This window comes from Penicillium chrysogenum (assembly GCF_028827035.1).
Source record: "Penicillium chrysogenum strain IBT 35668 chromosome Unknown utg000002l_segment0_segment0, whole genome shotgun sequence".
Taxonomy (NCBI): Eukaryota; Fungi; Ascomycota; class Eurotiomycetes; order Eurotiales; family Aspergillaceae; genus Penicillium; species Penicillium chrysogenum.
This window is the reverse complement of record NW_026622750.1, coordinates 1,955,068-1,974,980: the sequence shown is the minus strand read 5'-3', so window position 1 is coordinate 1,974,980 and position 19,913 is coordinate 1,955,068. Positions and strand designations below refer to the sequence as shown.

Below are 19,913 nucleotides of genomic sequence, written 5' to 3'. Positions count from 1 at the left end.
CATTGCAAGTGTTTTAAGGGAAAAGTCGAAGTGTCCAATTCCCGACTATGTTGTATGTCACGGGGTTCCACTGTGGGCCAGACCCCAATTCACAAGGGGCTGACGACGACTCGGCCATGTTCCAGGCATATCCCAGTCTCCTACGCAGTAAATTGAGGCCTGTATCAATGTTCTCGAACTTTTATACCAGAAACAGATGCTCTCCATATTTCAGTGGGACACATCACAGTTCAATCTTGGAGACTTTTCTCATTGAGTCGGTTTGACCGCGTCTCCATTGCTGATCCCAAATCAGCCTAAATACCCCCAACTCAGAAATTGGAACAAAAGCGTTCCACCTCGCCGATCAGTCGGTAACCATTGGCCCTCACTTATCAATCAGTGGCTCTGCCAGGCTTTTTCAGTCACCTGGCATCCACCCTCGTCCGTGGACAAGGACAACCAGCACATCCTGACACAGGCTGTGTAATCCGCATCAGACTTTCTGAGACGCATGATGTGGCAAAATCCATACACATGAAACGAGTGGCCAGCCACTCGGTTACAGGCAAAGTGTGATGACGGCGGAAAAAGGAGGGATGAGCATGTCATGTCGGAGATGAGGTCCCGCGGCCTCAAAAAAGGGGCAACTTGCAACAGTTGCTCTAACTAAAACCGAGTGAGAATAGCATCTCGGCCGTACCACGCTCTGAGCCCATCAGGTACGAACGAGCCGAAGGGAAGCATTTGATACGGTCAGACCATCCCGACAATCATCGATTTGCTTTTTGTGCTATTCTGCACGCGGAAGATGATCGTCGCACTATTGTTTGGTACCTGGCTGTGGCGTCTGTAGCCCAACCGTGCCGTAGATAGTTGCCTTGTCGAAACGTACCGGAACCACTTTTTGCCTTTTTTTGACGCGTTGGCTGGCCAGCGAAGGCTTCGTGGAAAATAACTCAGCCCCAGCCCATGTGCTTCTGCCTATCCACGGGTGGTTCGTACCTGGTCCCTGACGACCCGAAGGTCCCTCGAGTTGAGATCGACACACTCGTATCTACTCCGTACCGCTGTGAGGTATCGTAGTCCGGCCAGCCCAGCCTCTGAGGGGGCAACAAACAATTCTGAAGTCATGGCGCGATCCCGGAATCCACTTCGGCCTTGGACCTCACAGATCAACAAGGTTGATAAATCGGTAACCTTATAAACCCGCCCTACGCCCTCCGAAACTTTTTCCTGAACTATAAAATCTGTCTTTGATATACCACCCATATATCCAAGTCTGATTCTCGCCCAAATTTCTGCGTTTTTTACTTCGATATCTTACAATTAATCCACACCAGTCACAATGAAGTTCACCGCCATCGCTGCTATGGGAATGATGGGCTGTGCCCTCGCCCTGCCCCAGGGCCCTCCTCCTTTCGTCACCGACCTGCCTCAGGGTCCCCCTCCTCACGCCGGTGAGCAGGGTCCTCCTCCTTTCGCTGGTCCCCACAGCCACACCTCCAGCGCTACCCCCAGCAGCACTCCCAGCGGCACTCCCTCTGGCTTCCCCAGCGGCTTCCCCGCGCCCACAGGTCTCCCCTTCGGCAAGCGCCAGTGGGGACTGGGACTCGGTCACGAGGGCCTTCCCCCCACGGACCTCCCAGCAGCGTCCCAACTCCTAGCGGCCCTCCTAGCAGCCTGCCGACTCCCACCCCCTCCGGTGTCGCCAGCGGCTTCGACTTCTCGAAGCGCGACTTCCCCACCGACCTCCCCTTCTCCATCCCTTCCGGTCTCCTGACTGCCTTCCCCACTGGTTTCCCCACCAACCTGCCCTTCCCCTCGCCCGCCCCTCAGTAAATACTGAGCGGCTGAGTGGCCGAGCGGCTGAGCGGCTCCTTGCCATCACTGGATCTAGTCTTGGGCCTGTGATATGAATTGATGTTGATGTCGCACGCAAGACAGCCTCCGCGCTTTGTACATATGTACAGTGGAGGTGAGGGTTTGATGTATTGGGATTGATTGATTCAAGTGCCCAGTACTGTATATTATACAGGATATATGGGTTACGGGTCATGGGATAGATTGGATTGGAATGTTTTTCTTTTGTTAGATTTGGGTCTGCGAGACGATTTATTATTTATGAATTACACGCAGGCTCTTTTGTCGGGTTCGACATTTGAATTTATGCTTCCATATTGGAATACACACTCGTTTGAACCATAGGTATTAGTGCAGATCATGATTATGGTATCTGTAGATCGCCTTTCAGTGTGAAAACACTGGTTTCAAAGTGACTGGAGGTTTCAATCACGGGACTCATTCTATATCAGAGGACGATGAGCGTATCTCCTTGGGGCTAATTAGCATCATACGTACTCCGTACGCTATACAAGACAACATCATTGACTTGACAGAGACCTTTCTGGAGTATGTACCTTTACTATTCTCTGCACATTTCGTTTCCCTAAAGTTAGCATCAGCTCCCTATAGTACATGCCCTTCGGCGTTAGTCTACCTGGAATTAGCTAACGCCCAAGGGCATTATCTCATTTTTGCTCTTTTGACGTAGGCCTGGTCTGTCGTTCGTTCCCGGTCTCAATCATTATTTGTTTATTTATTTCTTTTTGACCTCACTGGCTTGTCACGATCTCATTCGTGAATATTCTGATTGTCCCGAGCCTAAGAAGAAACTTGATAAGAGTTATCCACGGGTGACATCTGGGATTAGGGTTAAAGTGGGGCACGCGGGTTCCTGCATACGAAATGCAAGAGCCTCAAAGCGACCTAACACAGGATGGGACATACATAGCTCAAATTTCATTCTTGTAGATCATATAGTATTCTGTTAACTCTGGTTTCCAGTGACCTGAAGAACTCTGCACTCCTATTATGACCAGGCTCGTCTCGAAACTCCACACGTCATAGTAAGGACCATGCCAATTATAGTCTCCTAAATAATCCATCCAACTCGACTCCGAATATGATTTGTAGTAAACTCCCGGTCCCGAGTGTACATGTAATCACACCATGTGCTTCAGACGCCCCCGGAGGTAGATTGCCAAAGATTGCCCGTCCAGATATCGTCAACGCGCTATAGCCTCTCGACGGACCATGATCACCGCGAGCGGATTTGACTCAGTCCCGAAACCGTAGACTAGCCTAGGCATTGAGTCTGAGTATGTCGTTGGAGGGAAACGAAGGCGCAACTCTTAGTGGATAGCGGGGAGCAGCAGAAAGACGAGTGCATTGATCATGCATTGCATCCCCAGAGTTCGACGGGTATAGTTGGACAGGTAGAGTTCGGCGATAACCTAAGAGACTGCGACCCCTTGTAGATGCCCCCATTGTCTTAAGCAAATGGTCTCTGAGGCAACACCCTTTCTCTTCGGTTATTGGCAGTCAATCCATGGCGCATTCACGGAGTCAAGCCAAGCCAAGGATTCTTGGGCGGCAGCGTACCTGGGAGGTGGAGGTGACGATATCCCATTCAATGGACAGTGAAAAGGGATGATGTTACCTGCGTCTCGTCGGCGAGGCCGATTGTAATGTGAAGCTCAGCTAAACAAATCTCAGATAGAAGTCAGTGTCTCGCGAGACAAGCAGCTACGCTGGGCTGATCTGTGTTCCAAACCAAGTGTTCTTGCTTGCGTATTTGAGATACAGATAGTGACAAGCAGGGGCTTGTTCTCCAGAGCTCTAGCATGTACCGTATTTGGTAGTTTGTCGTATTGAGCGGCAATCAGCAATTCATGACTGAGAGCTCGTTATCTTGATCCCCGCGCGTTTGCTCGAAAACGCAGAGGTATAAAAGCCCCTCGACTTGTTTGTTCTTCTCAGTTCTTTTTTTCTCTTCTTCACATATCCTCTTAACCCTTTCGTCTAAGAAGACTTCTATCCCACTACAATACTACCTTCATCATATCTCATTCTCCATCCTAACCACATCCCCTATTCTCCACAAAACTTCCCGACTTCCTTATGGCTCCCCCAACCAAGCCCAACACTAAGGGCAACCAGGCGGCCAAGGTGCCGAGACTCAAGCTGAGCCTCAAGGCCCAGCCCAAGGCCCAGCCCAAGGCGACCTCAAAGGTCTCTGACGAGGTTTTCCTTCTGACCCTTCTTAAGGGTATCAAGGTTAGTCATCTGCTGCTTAATACGTGCACCTAAAGGCTGGGTTATAGATTATACTAACAAGTCTCACTACAGGTCGACCATGAGGCAGCCGCTGCTGCCCTTGATATCAAGAAGCCAGCGAGCCGGATGCACTATACCCGGCTACAACAGAAGTATGGCTTTAAGGCGGTGGGCCAACGTGAGAAGGAGGCTCCTGCAGACAACGCCGATGTCACCGAGGGCGGGGCTGAGGAGAAGACCGCCGAGAACCGAGACGTCTAGACAGCCAGATACAGCTTAGAGACAATGGCCACAGGCCACTATGAGGATATGAAACTTGTTCTTCAAAGCTCTAGCATATACCGTATTGGGTAGTTTGTCGTATTGGAAACACAATCAGCAATTCACGACTGAGAGCTCGTTATCTGATCCCCGCGCGTCTGCTCGAAAACGTAGAGGTATAAAAGCGCCTGGCTTGTTTGTTCTTAGTTCTTTTTTTCTCTTCTTCACATATCCTCTTAGCCTTGTCGTCGTTTAATACTCCCACAACACCGAACTTTCATCGTATTTCATCATATTTGGTCACAAAATTCTCTCCATCTGATCACACAATTCTCCCTAAACCTCCAAACCTCCAAACGCGATCATGCCTCCATCAACCAACTCCAAGGCTAAAGGCAAGCAGGCGGCTAAGGCCCCAGCCAAGGCGGCCGAGAAGGCCTCCGACGAGGTCTTCCTTTTGACGCTTCTCAAGGATATTAAGGTTAGTCATCTGCTACTCGATACGCGTACCTAAAGGCTGGCTTGTAGGTTATGCTAACAAGTCTCACTACAGGTTGATCACGGGGCAGCCGCTGCTGCCCTCGGCATCAAGGAGCCGGCCAGCCGGATGCGCTATATCCGGCTCCAACAGAAGTACGGCTTTAAGGCCGTGGGCCACCGCCCGAAGAAGGAGGCTCCTACGAACGATGCCGATGTCGCCGAGGGTGAGGCCAATGAGCAGGCCGCCGAGGACCAGAACCGAGACGAATAGGCAGCCAGATGCAGACCAGGGACAATGGCCACAGGCCACCGGCGTAGGGCTGTGACATACTCATTGATGATTCAGAGGGGAAGGGGGAAGATATGATGTACAACAAAGAAACAGATTTCTCACTCGCATATCAGAATTCTCTTAATCGTAACTCACCCAAGATTAAATGTAATTTCATAGCGGTATAGTCCATTGCCATCTGCACAGATTAATTTACTTACATTATCCTATCTTTTGTCTCTTTTATCTTTTCATCATCATCATCATCATCATCATCATCATCGTTCACCATGAACACGCGAACCTGCACATCCTTCAGCATGACTCTTAGAACGTCAGTGGACTCTCACTTTGCCTTCAGTGGCACCTTACTCTTATTGTCAGATATCGACCTATACTAATGTGGCGTTCTCTTCATAGTGATCATGAAATTAGAGAGCGTTCTCTTTATCCGGTTACGCATATTCAGATATGCCCCTACGTTTCTCCAAGCCTCTGTCTGCGCTAGCACCGTGATATTATTACGTGCCATCTTCGAATGATGCCGTCCAAAGCCAGAGTTCGAACACCCAGCCTCGGGCGTTATCCTTCCGCTCAACTTGTGAGGGCAGCTGTGCGGTTGGCTTCACTTCTTTGACCCTGGTACCCTTGCGAGGACTGCCTCCCTATACTCATTCTCGCCCAAGCCTACTGGCTCTCCCCAAGGCTTTAGCTGTGGAGAATGCTCCAGTCCATCTTCTACAGTATACTGTTCTTCTTGACCTTCCTTGTCCCATCCTTCTTCCACCGGCAACCCTTCTAACGGGTGGCGTCGTCCTGCACAACCTCGAGCCCCAACAAGGATCTGCTTGGCCAGGAGCCGAATGTCTGGGGCTTGAGCCCCTGTTCCAACTTTAAGAGCCAAGTCAAAAGCATTCATCGAGATCAAAGAAAGTGACTCGGGGGAAGAAGCCAGAAACACTGGAGCTCCCATTCCATTTTCTCCTTCTACGAAGTCCAGTTCCCCCTGTGCAAACTACACAGTATACAGTCCTTTACCTACACTACAGCATTGCGGCTCCTGTGATTCCTGGACGGACCTAACTGCAAGAAGACGACCACAAAGGAGATGGTGGAAGACAATGGATCCCTACTGCTTTTCACTTCCTCCACCTACGTGATGAATACAGCTTCGAAAGGGCCAGATGTGAGTGTGCCAGCTCCATCTACACATGTTCTGAAGGAGCCCTCCCGCACCATGTCGATCCAGAAAATTTGTCGTCGACGAACATGGCTTCCAACATGTTGGAATAAAATACGGCGTTATTCCACTCGACCAACACAAAAACCACGGTTAATGTGTATAGCCTAATGGAGGCCATACCCCAGTTTGACACAACAAGCCGTTGACCAAGCGTTTGGGCCGGTCAATCAGAATCACGGCCCAATATCCTCACAACGGAGAGCTCCCCGCGTTTGCCTGGGGAAGGTTTGCTCGAAGTCCCTATGTATATGAAAACGCCAATATCCTTTTTCTATTTATATTTCTCGGCAACAAGACTTCCATCCTATTACAATACCGAACTTCAGCTATATTTGAACATATTTCATCACCCCATCCTCTCCATCCGATTATCCGATTATCCCTAAACTTCTATACATACCTTCTCGTCCAACAAGGCTTGTATCCTACCACAACACACCTTTCATCATATCTCATCTTCGCCTCATCACCACATTATCCTACCATCAAACTTTCCAACTTCGTTATGGCTCCCTCAACCAACTCCAAGGCCAAGGGAAAACAGGCGGCCAAGGTGCCGCGACTGAAGCTCAACATGAAGGCCCGGCCCAAGGCGGCCCAAAAGGTCTCTGACAAGGGCTCAAACTCAGGATCTTGTACGTAGGGCTGCGGGTGGATATAAGGGGCTTTCTAGGTTAATTTGTTGCTCTGCTACCTGTCAGTAGCCGTGTGCGTATAATCTGCACTCAGTAGGTAGTTTTAGCCTTATACCAATACTCATTTGCTTGCCTTAATGTATAATTCTTGCATTTACCTTTGAAATTTTGGATAGGTTTTGAGTAATTTATGTCTACACATTCTTATATAGTCGGCAATGAACGAAGCTGGTCCATATACACATTTTCGTGAGCAGAGCTAACATAGAATAAAAACGAGAAAGAAAAGAATCTTTTGATATGATGAATATCAGTCGTGAAATCAGAAAACATATATACAAAGGCCAAGTGATAAAACCATCAAAACGCTAGTCTTTCGCACGAGTTCCTCCATTTCAGAAAGGAACAAAAAATGGAAAAGCAAACCAACAAGCCGAGAAGAGCTGAGCTTCTATCCTCTACTGAGGACGATAGAACTTGCTCGGAACCCAAGGCATACCAACAACAGTAGCCTTGCGGACCTTATTGCGGACCTTAACAGCAAGCTCGGTACCCTTGGTGTGCAGCCCTTGCTTAACATACGCCATAGCAATATTGGCACCACCCAGGGACGGACTCGGTAGACCGGAAGTGACAACGCCGACATCAACGGGGTTGGCGGGGTCAGAGATATCGACGACGACAGCGCCTTCGCGAGCAGGGGGTCCCTTCTCGACGGATAGGCCGACGCGACGCTGGGGGATAGACTTCGGGCTGGCGAGCTGGGGGGAGGATAACGGAAGCACCATTGAAGGTAGCAGTTGCGGGATCGCGACGGTCACGGCCGACGACCCAGCCGAGAGCCGCGGCGGGGGAGTCTGCGCGGTGGAGATGTCGTGGCCGTAGAGACACATGCCTGCCTCAAGACGGAGGGAGTCACGGGCTGCCAGACCGGCGAGACGGGACTTGCTGCTGTCGGCAAGGAGGAGCTCAGTGACTTGTCGGGGTAGGGATGGGGCGCCGGAGGTCGGGATGGAGATCTCGAAGCCGTCTTCGCCGGTGTAGCCGGTGCGGGAGATGAGGAGGGGGTGTGCGGTTGCGCTGCCGTCGGGTAGGGTGAGATACAGCTCGCGGCAACTGCCGAAGTAGAGAGTGCTTAGGTCGGTTTCGGAGGCGGGGGTGTTTGCGGTGTGGATGAGGGGTTGGAGGACAGAGGCGGCGAGGGGCCCTTGCAGCGCGACCAGCGCGCGGTCGGCGAGGATCTCCCACTTCAGGCTGTCGGCGCCGTGCTTGGAGCGGTAGGCGTCGATCTCAGCGGTTAAGAAGGCCAGATCCTCTGCGCGACGGCCGGCGTTCGTGACGAAGTAGAAGGTGTCTTCGCCGCGGCGGGTGATAACGCAGTCGTCGATCATGCCGCCGGTGCCTTCTTCAAGGAGGCAGGAGAGGGAGGAGGTGTTTGGGGCTAGCTTGTCTACTGAGGAAGGAGTCACCTTCTTCAGTAGGTCAATGGCTCCGGGGCCGCTGAGTTGGTGCTGGACCCTGTGGATGGGGAAGTCGGTCAGCCATTGCGGGTTTGCTTTGGCTCGGAGAAGGGTGACTTACATGTGGCTTACGTCGAAAAGACTGGCCTTCTCGCGAGTCCACATGTGGCTTTCCACATGGCTCAGATCCGCGTACTGCAAAGGCATATCGAACCCAGCGAAGGGCACCATCTTGGCACCGTGCTCAACATGCAAGTCATACAGCTGCGTCTTGCTGAGGGGCTCGCTGGAGCTAGACGCATACCGCACAGCCTGGTTGGCAGCACGCGAAGCCACGGCTGCGACTGGAGCATTGGTTCTCAATGACCGAAGGACTGTTGGTCGCACGATAGCCGCGGAGGAGAGCTCCCGCCGAAGTACAGTGGAGCCGATAGAGGCGCGGGGAAGGTTGAGGGTGGCGGCCCTCGCGACGGCGAGGTCAGCACCTCGTGTGAGAATACGGACACTTGACATGGTGAATCAATGCTGGAGGAATTGAATTAACAAAAAGAAAAGAGAAAAAGAGAAATAAATGAACCGCGAGAAGTCACCAAGCCGCCGTCGGGGAAGCATGGCGGGAAAATCACGTGGTGATAGGCGATCGGGGAGTAGCTCATTTCCCGATTTGGACATTCTAGAGGACCTGTTGGCGATGTACATCTTATAGACTGACTATATTACTGGACTGTTCTCTAACGTAAGAACTATGGTGCATTGTATAATACTCGGTGAGTTCCCATCTACATGTTCCGCCAGTGGCGGTTGCATTCCAGTACAACTCAGGTACATGGCTATATTGATTGGTAGACCAAAGGCCATCGGAGTATTGCCGCGGCGATGGCAAACCAAACCCGGAGAGCCAAATTGTAGCCTCCAAACCGATCGCCTGCATCGAATTAAAGATGACAAACGCTGCAAATGATGCAGGGATAAAATACACATATAGTGGGAGCAAGTCCCATAATCCGCCCTTTTCCAGCAGGGTATACAAAGCAATTGAAAGCCCGTGGAATCAGCATCTAGAAAAGCTACCTAGGTATTCCTATACCTCAGAGATGCTCGAGTGGTAAAAGCCCAGGATTATCCACCACATTGCTTTTCTGGGTCATCATAGTCATGAAGTCACCGGAGTCTACGACCCAGTCTATCGGGAAACGTGCACAATAGATTCAAATGCGAAGACGAAGATAAAAAAGATGTAACAAACTCCCCGCCCTGCAGGGGGTCTACAGTGCGTTGCTAGCACATGTGAAAACGCCGCCAACAGTCCCTTCTTGGTAGCTGGTAACCACGGACATAACAGCAGCCTAGAAGAAACATGTATGTTAGCAAGAGAACGAGGGAGACAAGAAAAAGGCAAGCCGAAGCACGCCAGACAAGGGACACATCACTTACGTATGTTCCAGGTCCCAAGAAGAAGAAACCAACGAGAATTAAGAAGACATTAAAAATGAATCCGACCCAGCCGCGAATCCCACGGACCATAAAGAAACGAGGTCCGTGATCCGCAGAACGCATGCGGATGTAAGCGGTACCCCAGAAAATGAAGCCGAAGAAGGAATCAAAGAGGGAGCTCATGATAGACAACAAGCCAGAGAAGAATGGAATGACCTCAGCAACGATAAAGGCGGCAAGCCAAAGTGCGGCAAGAATGCCACCCCAGGCAGCCCAGCCGACGAGAGTGTTGTTGCCCTTGTGGCGGGTGCCCTCGAACAGACGGAAGAAGATGAAACGGGCTGAGACGGAGGCGTACAGCACGCCCAGGAAAATGATAGTCGGGATCATGAATGAGAACGAGACCTTCTTGAACACGTCGTCGCCGATGGAGCCGAAGGCCGGGGAAATCATGTACTGGTTGCCGACATAGACGTAGGTGACCGCGCCGACGACGCTGAACACGATGATCTCGGCGATTGTCACGGCTGTCACGGACTTCCAGAAGTCGCGGGGCTCTTTCATCTCGGCAATGAAACTGGGGAGGGTGATTTGGCCAATGAAGGTGTAGCTGATATTCAAAAAGGCATTCATGCCCTTGACAAATGAGGTGCCCTTGGCCGGGATGACGAGCACAATGGGCTCTCCCAGTGCGGGCGTGTACCCTGCCGGGTGGTCTTCGACTGCAGCGAACACGGCAGCTAGAATGACGGAGATGAAGGTGAAGAACGCTGAGAGGGTTGCGACTTTGGACAGCGTGCTGAATGTTCGGGGCAGTGAGAAAATCCAGGAAATGATAGCGACGATGAACGAGAAGACGACTGTGCATACTGCGCCGTTGGACATCGTGTTCAAGTACTCGGCACCCACCACACAGTGCAGGCCCTGGATGAAAGTGTTGTTCAGGAGGAACATGACTGCTGTGGCCCACCACGCAATCTTGGAGTCCCAGAACAGATACTGACCGATGTCGCAAACGTCGCGGACTTCCGGGTGTCGCAGACAGAATCTCCTATACAAAAATTAACACCGCGATTGGTCGCGGGCTTGCAGCCATTGCGCAGGATATCATACCAGGTGATCAGCGAAGTGTACAGGACAATACCGGCAATAACCACGGTCAAGATTAAACCGGGAACCAGACCCAGAATTGAGTACGACCAGGGGAAGGACATAATAGCCAGACAGATGTACTCAGAAAAGAGCAATGCAGCAGTCTGCAAAGAAAAGATCAGTCAATGGGGTCCCAACTTGCTTATCGGTCCCAAGCGCACCTTTTGCCAACTACACGTGCGATATTTGATTGTGTTGTCCGACTCCAGCTCAATCTGGCGACCGATGCTTTCTGTCGTAGACGATGAGTCGATGGCAGTGACATGATGCTGCGAGCCGCGACGACCCTGCCCCTCTATGTCGAAGTCCTTCAGCTTGGGATCCTGCTCGGACTTATCGGAGAGCTCGGGGCTGTCGTGGTCCCGGTCATGGTCCCAGCTGACAGGATTGGGCGATTCATTTGGACCAGCCATTTTCGTATGTTAAAGAGCGGATGAACCGCGCTTGTTGTAACTCGGTGGAGTCGAGAGGCGAGTTGAAGACCTGCGGATGCATGTAATGCTCCTCGAGAGGATAATTGATGCGATACTGGTCGCGCGTAAGCGGATTGTGTTCTTTTTCTGTGTTTGTCTTTTTTTTTTTGCCCCAAGACAAATGCAGCGACCAGACACTTACACTCAAATAATCAAATTCTGGAGGGATCGGCGTATTGGAAGGTGAAGCGACCAGAGCTGGACGGATTAGGGCAAATGCGGGTACCTGAAGTGGTATTGAACTGCACGCAATATTCGCAGGACTGAAGAGGAAGACGAGGAGACCAAAGGAAGAAAAAGAAGAAAAGGAAGAAAGGGAAGAAATCCAAAAATAAAATAAAAACTCGAAGGTATAGCTGGTATAGTCGAATACCATCGCATCGTAATCTATTTAATTCCTTTATAATATCTGGAATATCTGGAGAATACCGACATTTCCGATCTCCACTCGAATTCTTCCATCAACCGGTAAAAAAGGGAGAAAAGAAAAAAAATCAACCCAGAAAGGAAGAGAGATATGACGTTACAACAGCCAAGCATCAGCCGCAATAGGCGAAGCGTTCAGCCACGGGCTTATGACTTGTGCCAAGGGTGTTTTGGACCTGAGATGAACCCTGGAAGTCATCATCGATTACCACTGGACTTGGTGGCATCCCATAGTCTATGAATGGTCTATGATATACTCCGAGTACATCTACAAAGTGACTTTGTCCTCTTTTCTATTTTTTTCCCTCGATATCAAACTCCACGGGCATCCCGAATCCGCTTTTCCCTAAGCCACGATATACGATTGCCATTTGATTGGAACTTTCAGAATGTACCTAAACCCAACTAAGGCAAAGTCGGTTGCGCCCCCCATATCATATGCGTTATTCGATGCGTTGAGTGGACCGTGACGGCCCCGCATGCGGATGGCTGTCGAATGAATCCATCGTCAAGATTCGAATCCATGCATACCACGCCTCGTGAACATGGGTTCAGCCAGGAATAGTGGAAACATGGTATTTGGTCAGGGATTTCATTTTTTGATCTCGATTTGGCTGTAAAGATCGGAAATTTGTCAATGTGGACGTTTTTCTGTATATTTCTGCCTGAGGCAAAAGTCCCACGTGTTGCTGACTCAGGGTCTGGCCCCGGGGCCCCAGGCCCCTTGCCTCTCGGAGGTCTTCAGACATGGATGGTGTATGCTGTATGCGACAACGCCTCCAGTGCTAAGCCAGTCAATCATATTGTATATACCCAGCACGGTATCCAAGAAAGCGCTGAATACTACTCTGTACTCAGTACGTACAAAAACGGCAAAAGGACAATCCTTGACCATTGAACCGTTCTGGCCTCGGCTCCAGCAGCCATTCTTGCGTGCGAACCCGCAGCGATGGCATCAAGGTCCACACGGCTTACTTCGTATGGTGTCGAGTGATTTGGGGGGCTTTCAAGCCACACAAGATTTGAGCTTATTTGGATGCCCTGCTTGTTTAATACGTTAGGGTATGAAATTATTATGCGCGATATTTAGACATGGTTTTGAGACATTTCATACGGAGTATTCCGTACTTGAACAGGTTGTAGGTAACCTAGGTACCCCTTGCAACACTGCTAAAAGCCAAATTCAGCGCTATTCCGTATTCCGTATTTCGTATAATGTCTATATTGTACGCTATGATTGGACCCCGGGGTTGTCCTATAAGACTGCTTACTTTTGCCGAGAGAGAGGGGTAAGGCTTGGTTTTGGTCCTTGGTATCTCCTGGGCATTATTCCAAAGAGCTTGTATTGACTGCGTCCAGAGACGAGAAAGATAGATAGGATAGATATGTATAGACAACAATGAAAATAAAAAATAAGAAAAGCAGAATGTGTGCAACCTGTAACTCCAGATGCAAAACAGGAACATTGAATTTTTGGCCCCCACGGGGGGTAAGAAATAATCCAACTCTTTTTTGTGCAAGAATAGATTACATTCCCAAGTCCTCGTTCTCCAGCAGCGCAGCGTAGTCGTCCGCAGAGGCGAAAGTGGGCAGCTGCTTGAGCTTGCGACGCTTGCTGCGGTTCGACTCGGGTGCAGCATCGGGCTTCTCGGGCTCTTCGAGATCGACTCCACCCAATTCCATATCCGATGGCAGATCCTCGTCGCTGTCGATGAAGGCATCGTCGTCGGAGACATCCATATCGAAGTCGTCGGAGTCCTCCTCGGCTTCCTTGGAGGGCTTCTTGTCCGCCTTCTTGGTCTTGGCGGGGGGCGCGGCTTCCTCGGGCTCGCTGAACTCGGCCATTTCCTCGTCGGAAGGAACATCGGACTCGTCGTTGAAGATAACACCGCCGTCGGAGTCGTCCTCGTCTGCGCCTTCCCCATCTTCTTCGTCGGAGCCAAAGGCGGATTCCAAATCGGACATGTCCAGATCGTCGTCGCTGTCCTCGTCGGCTTCCAGCTCGGGACGAGAGTCGACCAGAGCTTTCCAGATCTCGTCCTCGTCGCCGCTAAGACCCTCGTCGGAGTGATCATCGGCATCGACGTCCTTGCTCTTCTTCGAACGCACCTTCTCCTTGTCCTTGTTGACACGAGTGAAGTATTCGTGGAAGAAGACATCCTCCGCGGCAACATCGTCAGCCTTCTTCTTCCAGAAGGCTTCGGTGTTGAGCGGCAGCTGGTTCTGTGCCTTCTTGCCTGCCTCCACCAACCGGTCGGCAGCTTCACCACCACCCAGGGGCTGCATGATAGAAGCACCGCGGGAGCTGGCGTTGGCCTTGGGCGTGCGGTACACGAAGCGGTCGAGGAAGTGAGTCAGAGTGTGCAAAGTCAGATCTGGCTTGCCACTCATGGGGTTGTGCTCAAGCAGATTGGTAGCGTTAAGAGAGACGGAAGGATGGAAGTGAGAGGTGAAAGGCAGCAATTCCCAAAGACAGCTCCGGTCGGCATTGCTGTGCTCGGGGTCTCGCTTGCGAGGGTCGTATACGTTGTTCTGCTTCTTGGCTTCGACAACAGGAGCAGGTTCCAGCTCTTCATCATCCTCATCTGGGACATCACGGAAGACCTCTTCATCGTCATCATCGTTCTCCTCTGGCTGATCGACCAAGGCAGAGAGACCTGTGAAGGTCTTCTCAAGCTCCCGGATCATGAAGAAAACACCGCAGATGAACGAGGGCTGGTGCATGCCGAGTACCTGGACAAGACGCTTGACAAATGCCTTGACTCGGCGGACGTTCAAATCGTTCTTGAGAGACTTGTACAGGAGATTCAGGTAGAGAGATTGCTTTGATGAGGTGGCAACGCGGGGGTCGAGCAAGGACTCGTACAGGGTGCGGTAGAAACGATCACCGGAGACTTGGTTAGACACCGTGAGCTGTTGGATCAGCATGAGGGCTTGGATGCTGGTGTTAAAGTTCGAGGAGTGTGTAATACGGAATAAGGTGTCGAGGTGTTTCGACATGCTAGTAGGAGTTAGTACATTGCGTGGAGAAATAGAATGTTAGGAAAGACATACCGTTCGGAATCATTGTCAGTGAAGGGATAAGCACGGTTGACACCGGTCAAGACACCAGAGATCAGCTTCTCCCGCATTTCGTCGTCCTGGGCCTGTCCCTTGGCAGCATCGTCGTTGCCCTTGCCCTTCGGTCCTTTTCCATGCTTGTTGTATTTCCCCTTGGGAGCAGGCTTCCCCTGGTGGGAAGGCTTCAAAAGTACGAGGAACAGTCCAAAGTAGATGTCCAACAGCTGAGCAGCCACCTTTTCTTCCTTAACTCTCAAGATGGTCTGGTTCAGAGTGATGATAGCATAATACTTGGCGTGAGAGCTCTGACCAGGTCGGAACAGCACTTCCTCCACTGCCTTGATGATGATTGGCTTCATCATAGGATGCGACTGCATCAGTTGTAGCAGCAGGTATGATGCTCGAGAGGCAATCTTCTTGCCCGGGTCTCCGAGCTTATTGACCAAAAGTCGTAGAAGATTGGTCTCCTGCTCGGGCTTCTCCTTGAGAAGTTCGTAGACATAGCTGACCGCTCGAGTCCGTGAGAATTCGATCTCGTCATTGCACCAAATCTCCAGAATCTTGATGACTTCGAAGAATTGATCTTTTACAATGTTTTCAAAGGCCCACACAATGAGTTCGCTCTTTTTCAAGCCACCCGGGAGAGGGTCTTTCTCATTCCACCGCCCACCGGCGCCTTGGAATGCTGCGACGAGCCCAGGCTGATTGGTGAAAGACTTCAATCGTCGGTCGCTGGGCAGCAAGGTACCCTGTGCGAACATATCCTTCAAGGATCGCAGAACTTCAACAGCCTGTGCACGACTACGTTTCTTTCCCAGACCAATCAAGGTCTCCAGTGCCTTGGTGTTGTGCAGGGGCGACTCTTGAATGTTAAGGGTCAACGCGGAAATTTTATCGCTCAGGGTACCGGACGCCATGATGGTTGAGTAGAACTTGTGGGAAGAAGAAGCAGATGCTCTCTGGGCCGCCGCATACTCCTCGTTTTCTTCCTGCAGCAATTTGTTGGCAAGCTCGTGAACGCGCTCCATAAGGTGGCGGGGCAAAGCGTTCATGTGTTTCGTGTCGGCGGCGGCGGAGGGCGTAGGGATATTGTACCAATCGGACCGAGGAAGAACATTCTATAATGATCATGTTAGCAAAAGCCTTGCGGTGCTGGACTGGTGCACAACTTACCAGCTTTAAATACTCCTTAGGCACGACAGATTCATTGTCCTTTATCCTAGGAGCGGGGGCTTCCTCAATATCGGATTCCGGCCCGCTGCTCTCTGCATTGTCTTCGCTGTTCTCGAGATCATCCTCGCTCTCAACTTCCTCTTCGTCGTCTTCGATTTCGTCTTCTTCGACTTCGTCATCTGCTAGATCCTCGGGCACGACGTGACCTGCAGCCTCCAACATGCTAGAGAGCTGCTTCCGAAGATCATCGTCAACGTTGCCGGACTCGCCCTCAACCTCAGACTCAGAGTCGACACCAGCAAGAAGATCAAGATCCTCCTCAGTACCACCCATAGCCATAATTTCTTGGCGGAGTGTTTCGTCCTCGTTGCTCTTCTTGCCACCCTTAGGCTTTTCTTGCTTGTTCATTCCACCATTGTTCTGTTCGCGAGCAATGACCTCGCCGTTGCGATCCCGCTTCTTGCCTTGCGCAGAATCCTGAGGGCGGCTGGGCTTGGCGGGGGATTGCTTTCCTTTATTTGCGGAAGCATTGGCGGCAGGGGCTGATGGCTTGGTATTATCCTTCTTGCCCTTCCCAGTGCTCTGATTCTGGTTCTTCAAACGCTGTTCGATTTTCTGTCGTAGACCTGCGAAGGCGCTCTCGTCCGGCATGGATGGCGTGGTTTCAGTAGCGGGAGCTGAGGTGTTTGTCGCAGGAGCAACCTCATGTGCGCCCGAAGAGCGCTTTCCTTTCCCCGCAGCCATGCTGTGTTGTGTTTTGGGATTGAATGATGGAGGAAAGAAAATTAAACGGAGAAATCTTTTGCGGCGGGTTATCGGGGCGCTCGGACCAACGCGATAAGAAACATCGGAGAAGGGACACTCGACTTGCTCTACAACTTGTTTTGTGTCTAGCCTGCTGGTCAATTGCGGAAATTATAGATTTTGACGACTAAAGCATCTTGATCGATGATTTCTAGGATACGACCTCTATCAGGGCGCATAGCCGGGCGGCGGCTAGCGCTGAGCCTGCGCGTTCAGCAATGCAATATTCACGTACGTGCTTCCAAAAGATTTATTGAATCTGCTTGACAGTGAGTACTGACTCGATATAGGTTGACGGCAGAAGCCGTGTCTCAAATATCTGGATCCCTACTGGTGGAATCTCCAAGAAGCCCGTTGATGGTGAAAAGGGTACGCCATCCACGAACCCGATAGGGAATTGACTATCATCAGATGTTAACAGGGATCTAGAGGATGCCAATGACTTGCTGGTCCGGGCTGGCTTTCTCCGACAGGTGAGCAATCATATCTTTTTATCCAAGTAAATATCTCTGACGGCCTTCCAGGCATATTCTGGGGTTTTTCATTTGCTCCCACTTGGTTTACGTGTCCAAGATAAGCTAGAGCGTCTGATTGACAAGCACATGAGCTCACTTGGTACGGGATATACCCTGTCTTTGTCATGAGATGACAACTAAAGCAAATTTAGGTGCATCCAAGGTCTCCTTGTCCTCAATATCCTCGCAAGAGCTCTGGAAACAGTCCGGCAGACTGACTGACGGCTCAGAAGTAGGTCTATCATAGATAATACCCAACAGTCTTGCATACTGTCACTGACATACACCATAGCTGTTCCGATTCAATGATCGGAAAGACACTCCATTTCTCCTGGCCCCGACACACGAGGAAGAAATTACAACACTTGTGGGGCATCTGACAACATCATACAAGAGCCTGCCTCTGCGGGTGTATCAAATCTGTGAGTCTCCATCTTTATTTGTTTATAACCTTCGCTAACATAACCGAAGCGCGAAAGTACAGAGATGAGGCCCGGCCTAGACAGGGCCTGCTTCGTGGGCGAGAGTTTATCATGAAAGACCTCTATACATTCGACTACAGTGTCAACGAAGCATTGAAAACATACGATGCAGTCAAAAATGCCTACACAGAATTATTTAACGAACTCAAGATCCCCTACCTAGTTGCGGCAGCAGACTCGGGGAATATGGGCGGCTCATTGAGCCATGAGTACCACTTCATCAGTCCGAAGGGCGAGGACGAAGTGGTCAGCTGCTCGCACTGTGACCATGTCTATAACGAAGAACTCGCAGATGGCAAGACGCACAGCTTTGAGGAGTCCGAACAGAACACGGCACCTGGCTTCCAGACAGATGATGCACCTGTCGAAGGTGGGCCAACAATCTCAACCGGCATGTGGATGGCCATCTCTCATGATAGCAACACCATCGTGCGGAGCTGGCATCCCAAATTTTCGATGCAGAACGGCGCGACAGAGCCCGTTGAGCGCCATATTAATTCACACGCCGTCAAGGCAGTGGCGACCGCCGCTGGTATTGACCTCGATCTCAGCGTGGAGAACCCCTTAGAACGATGGACCGCCCACGTAAAGGCAAACAAGTCCCCCGCACACAACCCGCGTGTATTGGATCTATACGACTCACAGGTCCGGGTATACCAGCGTCCACCGCTGAGTGATCTTCTCCAGCAAGCTGGCTGCACAGCCTCGGATATAGATTACTCCAAGCTGGACCGATTCCCTGGGACTCCCAATAAACTCAGCCTTGTCCGCGTGCACGACGGAGACCGATGCGCGCAGTGCGCACATGGATCGTTAACCAGCCACGCGGCCGTGGAACTAGGACACACATTCCACCTAGGGACGCGGTACAGCAAAGTCCTCAATGCGTCTGTTTCTGTCAACTCTGCTCTTCTGGAGGGATCTTCGGAGCTAGATGCGAAATCTTCTGCCAAGGAACAGATCGTGCCCATGCAGATGGGATGTCATGGTATCGGCGTCTCGCGTATGATCTCTGCAGTGGCAAACCGACTTGCTGATTCCAAGGGGCTCAATTGGCCGCGTGCTATGGCGCCCTACGAGGTTGTGGTGGTCTCAGGAAAGGGGCTGGAGACCGTTGCAGATCAGGTGTATGATAGTCTTACCAGCGACACCGCGGCGTCCCTGGATGTTATCCTCGATGACCGGGATAAGGGTATGGGCTGGAAACTTGGCGATGCAGACTTGATTGGATACCCTATTATTGTTGTTGTTGGAAATGGATGGAAGAAGAAAGAGACCTTGGAAGTGCAGTGTCGTCGGCTGGACGTGAAGGAGGATGTGTCATTGGATGGACTCCGCACATTTGTCGAGTCCTTGTTGGCGAAACTGTGAATGACTGGAAGCCACAGTATGTAATATTAGCAGTCAAATTTGTACATTATCTCATCTCCGATCCTATCCTGGGTAAGTGTAAGACTACATGGTTCCTGATTTGTCAACAATGACACCCAGACAACAAGAGAAAAACCGAACGGCATCATTTTTGCCTCAGATATACCTGAGAAATATAGTAGATAACATGAGTCCTAGGGAATGTTATGCGGACGCCAGCATTGACCATGATATAGTGTATGATATTCACTACTACACAGTAGCGGTGTACATGTAGTTAATAGGGCGTCAGGTTCTCGACCATCTCCGATTAACGCATGAAATCAATAAGGTTAAATGTCCACTTTTTCTCCGGACTTCACGTTTTCCGTAGTGATCGACTCTGGAGGTCGTCCCTCGGGGGTTCCACGCCGAACACTCCGGTCCGAATACTCCGTTCTGTCATACTCCACCCGCCGATATATAGAGATGGCCTTGACTCAGTTGAAGGGCAATTGATTCTATCCTCTTGACTCGCATGTTAGATTGTCTTCATATCTCCTATTCCAACTCATCACCTATCTCACGACCTAATT

General features: G+C 50.9%; 8 protein-coding genes across 8 annotated transcripts; 4 read left to right on the top strand and 4 right to left on the bottom strand.

Annotated features, from left to right (window-relative positions):
• Positions 1-1,327: 1,327 nt before the first annotated feature.
• On the top strand, positions 1,328-1,821 carry N7489_004294 (uncharacterized protein; the record flags this gene model as incomplete). The annotated part of the gene is given in 2 exon segments (XM_056710046.1): positions 1,328-1,632; positions 1,647-1,821. The coding sequence occupies 2 exon segments, from the start codon at positions 1,328-1,330 to the stop codon at positions 1,819-1,821; spliced, it is 480 nt and encodes a 159-aa protein (XP_056568467.1).
• A 2,121-nt stretch (positions 1,822-3,942) lies between these two features.
• Positions 3,943-4,359, top strand: N7489_004293 (uncharacterized protein; the record flags this gene model as incomplete). The annotated part of the gene is made up of 2 exons (XM_056710045.1): positions 3,943-4,098; positions 4,171-4,359. The coding sequence occupies 2 exons, from the start codon at positions 3,943-3,945 to the stop codon at positions 4,357-4,359; spliced, it is 345 nt and encodes a 114-aa protein (XP_056568466.1).
• A 364-nt stretch (positions 4,360-4,723) lies between these two features.
• N7489_004292 (uncharacterized protein) lies at positions 4,724-5,110 on the top strand (the record flags this gene model as incomplete). Its single annotated transcript, XM_056710044.1, has 2 exons — positions 4,724-4,840; positions 4,913-5,110. 2 exons carry the CDS (start codon positions 4,724-4,726, stop codon positions 5,108-5,110), a joined length of 315 nt encoding a protein of 104 aa, XP_056568465.1.
• Positions 5,111-5,631: 521 nt separating this feature from the next.
• N7489_004291 (uncharacterized protein) lies at positions 5,632-6,029 on the bottom strand (the record flags this gene model as incomplete). Its single annotated transcript, XM_056710043.1, has 2 exons — positions 5,632-5,775; positions 5,802-6,029. 2 exons carry the CDS (start codon positions 6,027-6,029, stop codon positions 5,632-5,634), a joined length of 372 nt encoding a protein of 123 aa, XP_056568464.1.
• Positions 6,030-7,446: 1,417 nt separating this feature from the next.
• N7489_004290 (glycine decarboxylase subunit T) lies at positions 7,447-8,961 on the bottom strand (the record flags this gene model as incomplete). Its single annotated transcript, XM_056710042.1, has 2 exons — positions 7,447-8,506; positions 8,570-8,961. 2 exons carry the CDS (start codon positions 8,959-8,961, stop codon positions 7,447-7,449), a joined length of 1,452 nt encoding a protein of 483 aa, XP_056568463.1.
• Positions 8,962-9,713: 752 nt separating this feature from the next.
• On the bottom strand, positions 9,714-11,447 carry N7489_004289 (putative neutral amino acid permease; the record flags this gene model as incomplete). Its single annotated transcript, XM_056710041.1, has 4 exons — positions 9,714-9,794; positions 9,883-10,933; positions 10,996-11,138; positions 11,196-11,447. 4 exons carry the CDS (start codon positions 11,445-11,447, stop codon positions 9,714-9,716), a joined length of 1,527 nt encoding a protein of 508 aa, XP_056568462.1.
• Positions 11,448-13,460: 2,013 nt separating this feature from the next.
• On the bottom strand, positions 13,461-16,910 carry N7489_004288 (RNA-binding ribosome biosynthesis protein MAK21; the record flags this gene model as incomplete). Its single annotated transcript, XM_056710040.1, has 3 exons — positions 13,461-14,934; positions 14,988-16,111; positions 16,167-16,910. The coding sequence occupies 3 exons, from the start codon at positions 16,908-16,910 to the stop codon at positions 13,461-13,463; spliced, it is 3,342 nt and encodes a 1,113-aa protein (XP_056568461.1).
• Positions 16,911-17,114: 204 nt separating this feature from the next.
• N7489_004287 (putative proline--tRNA ligase AIM10) lies at positions 17,115-19,338 on the top strand (the record flags this gene model as incomplete). The annotated part of the gene is made up of 7 exons (XM_056710039.1): positions 17,115-17,201; positions 17,261-17,339; positions 17,400-17,443; positions 17,495-17,585; positions 17,638-17,717; positions 17,778-17,907; positions 17,957-19,338. The coding sequence occupies 7 exons, from the start codon at positions 17,115-17,117 to the stop codon at positions 19,336-19,338; spliced, it is 1,893 nt and encodes a 630-aa protein (XP_056568460.1).
• Between the last annotated feature and the right edge of the window lie 575 nt (positions 19,339-19,913).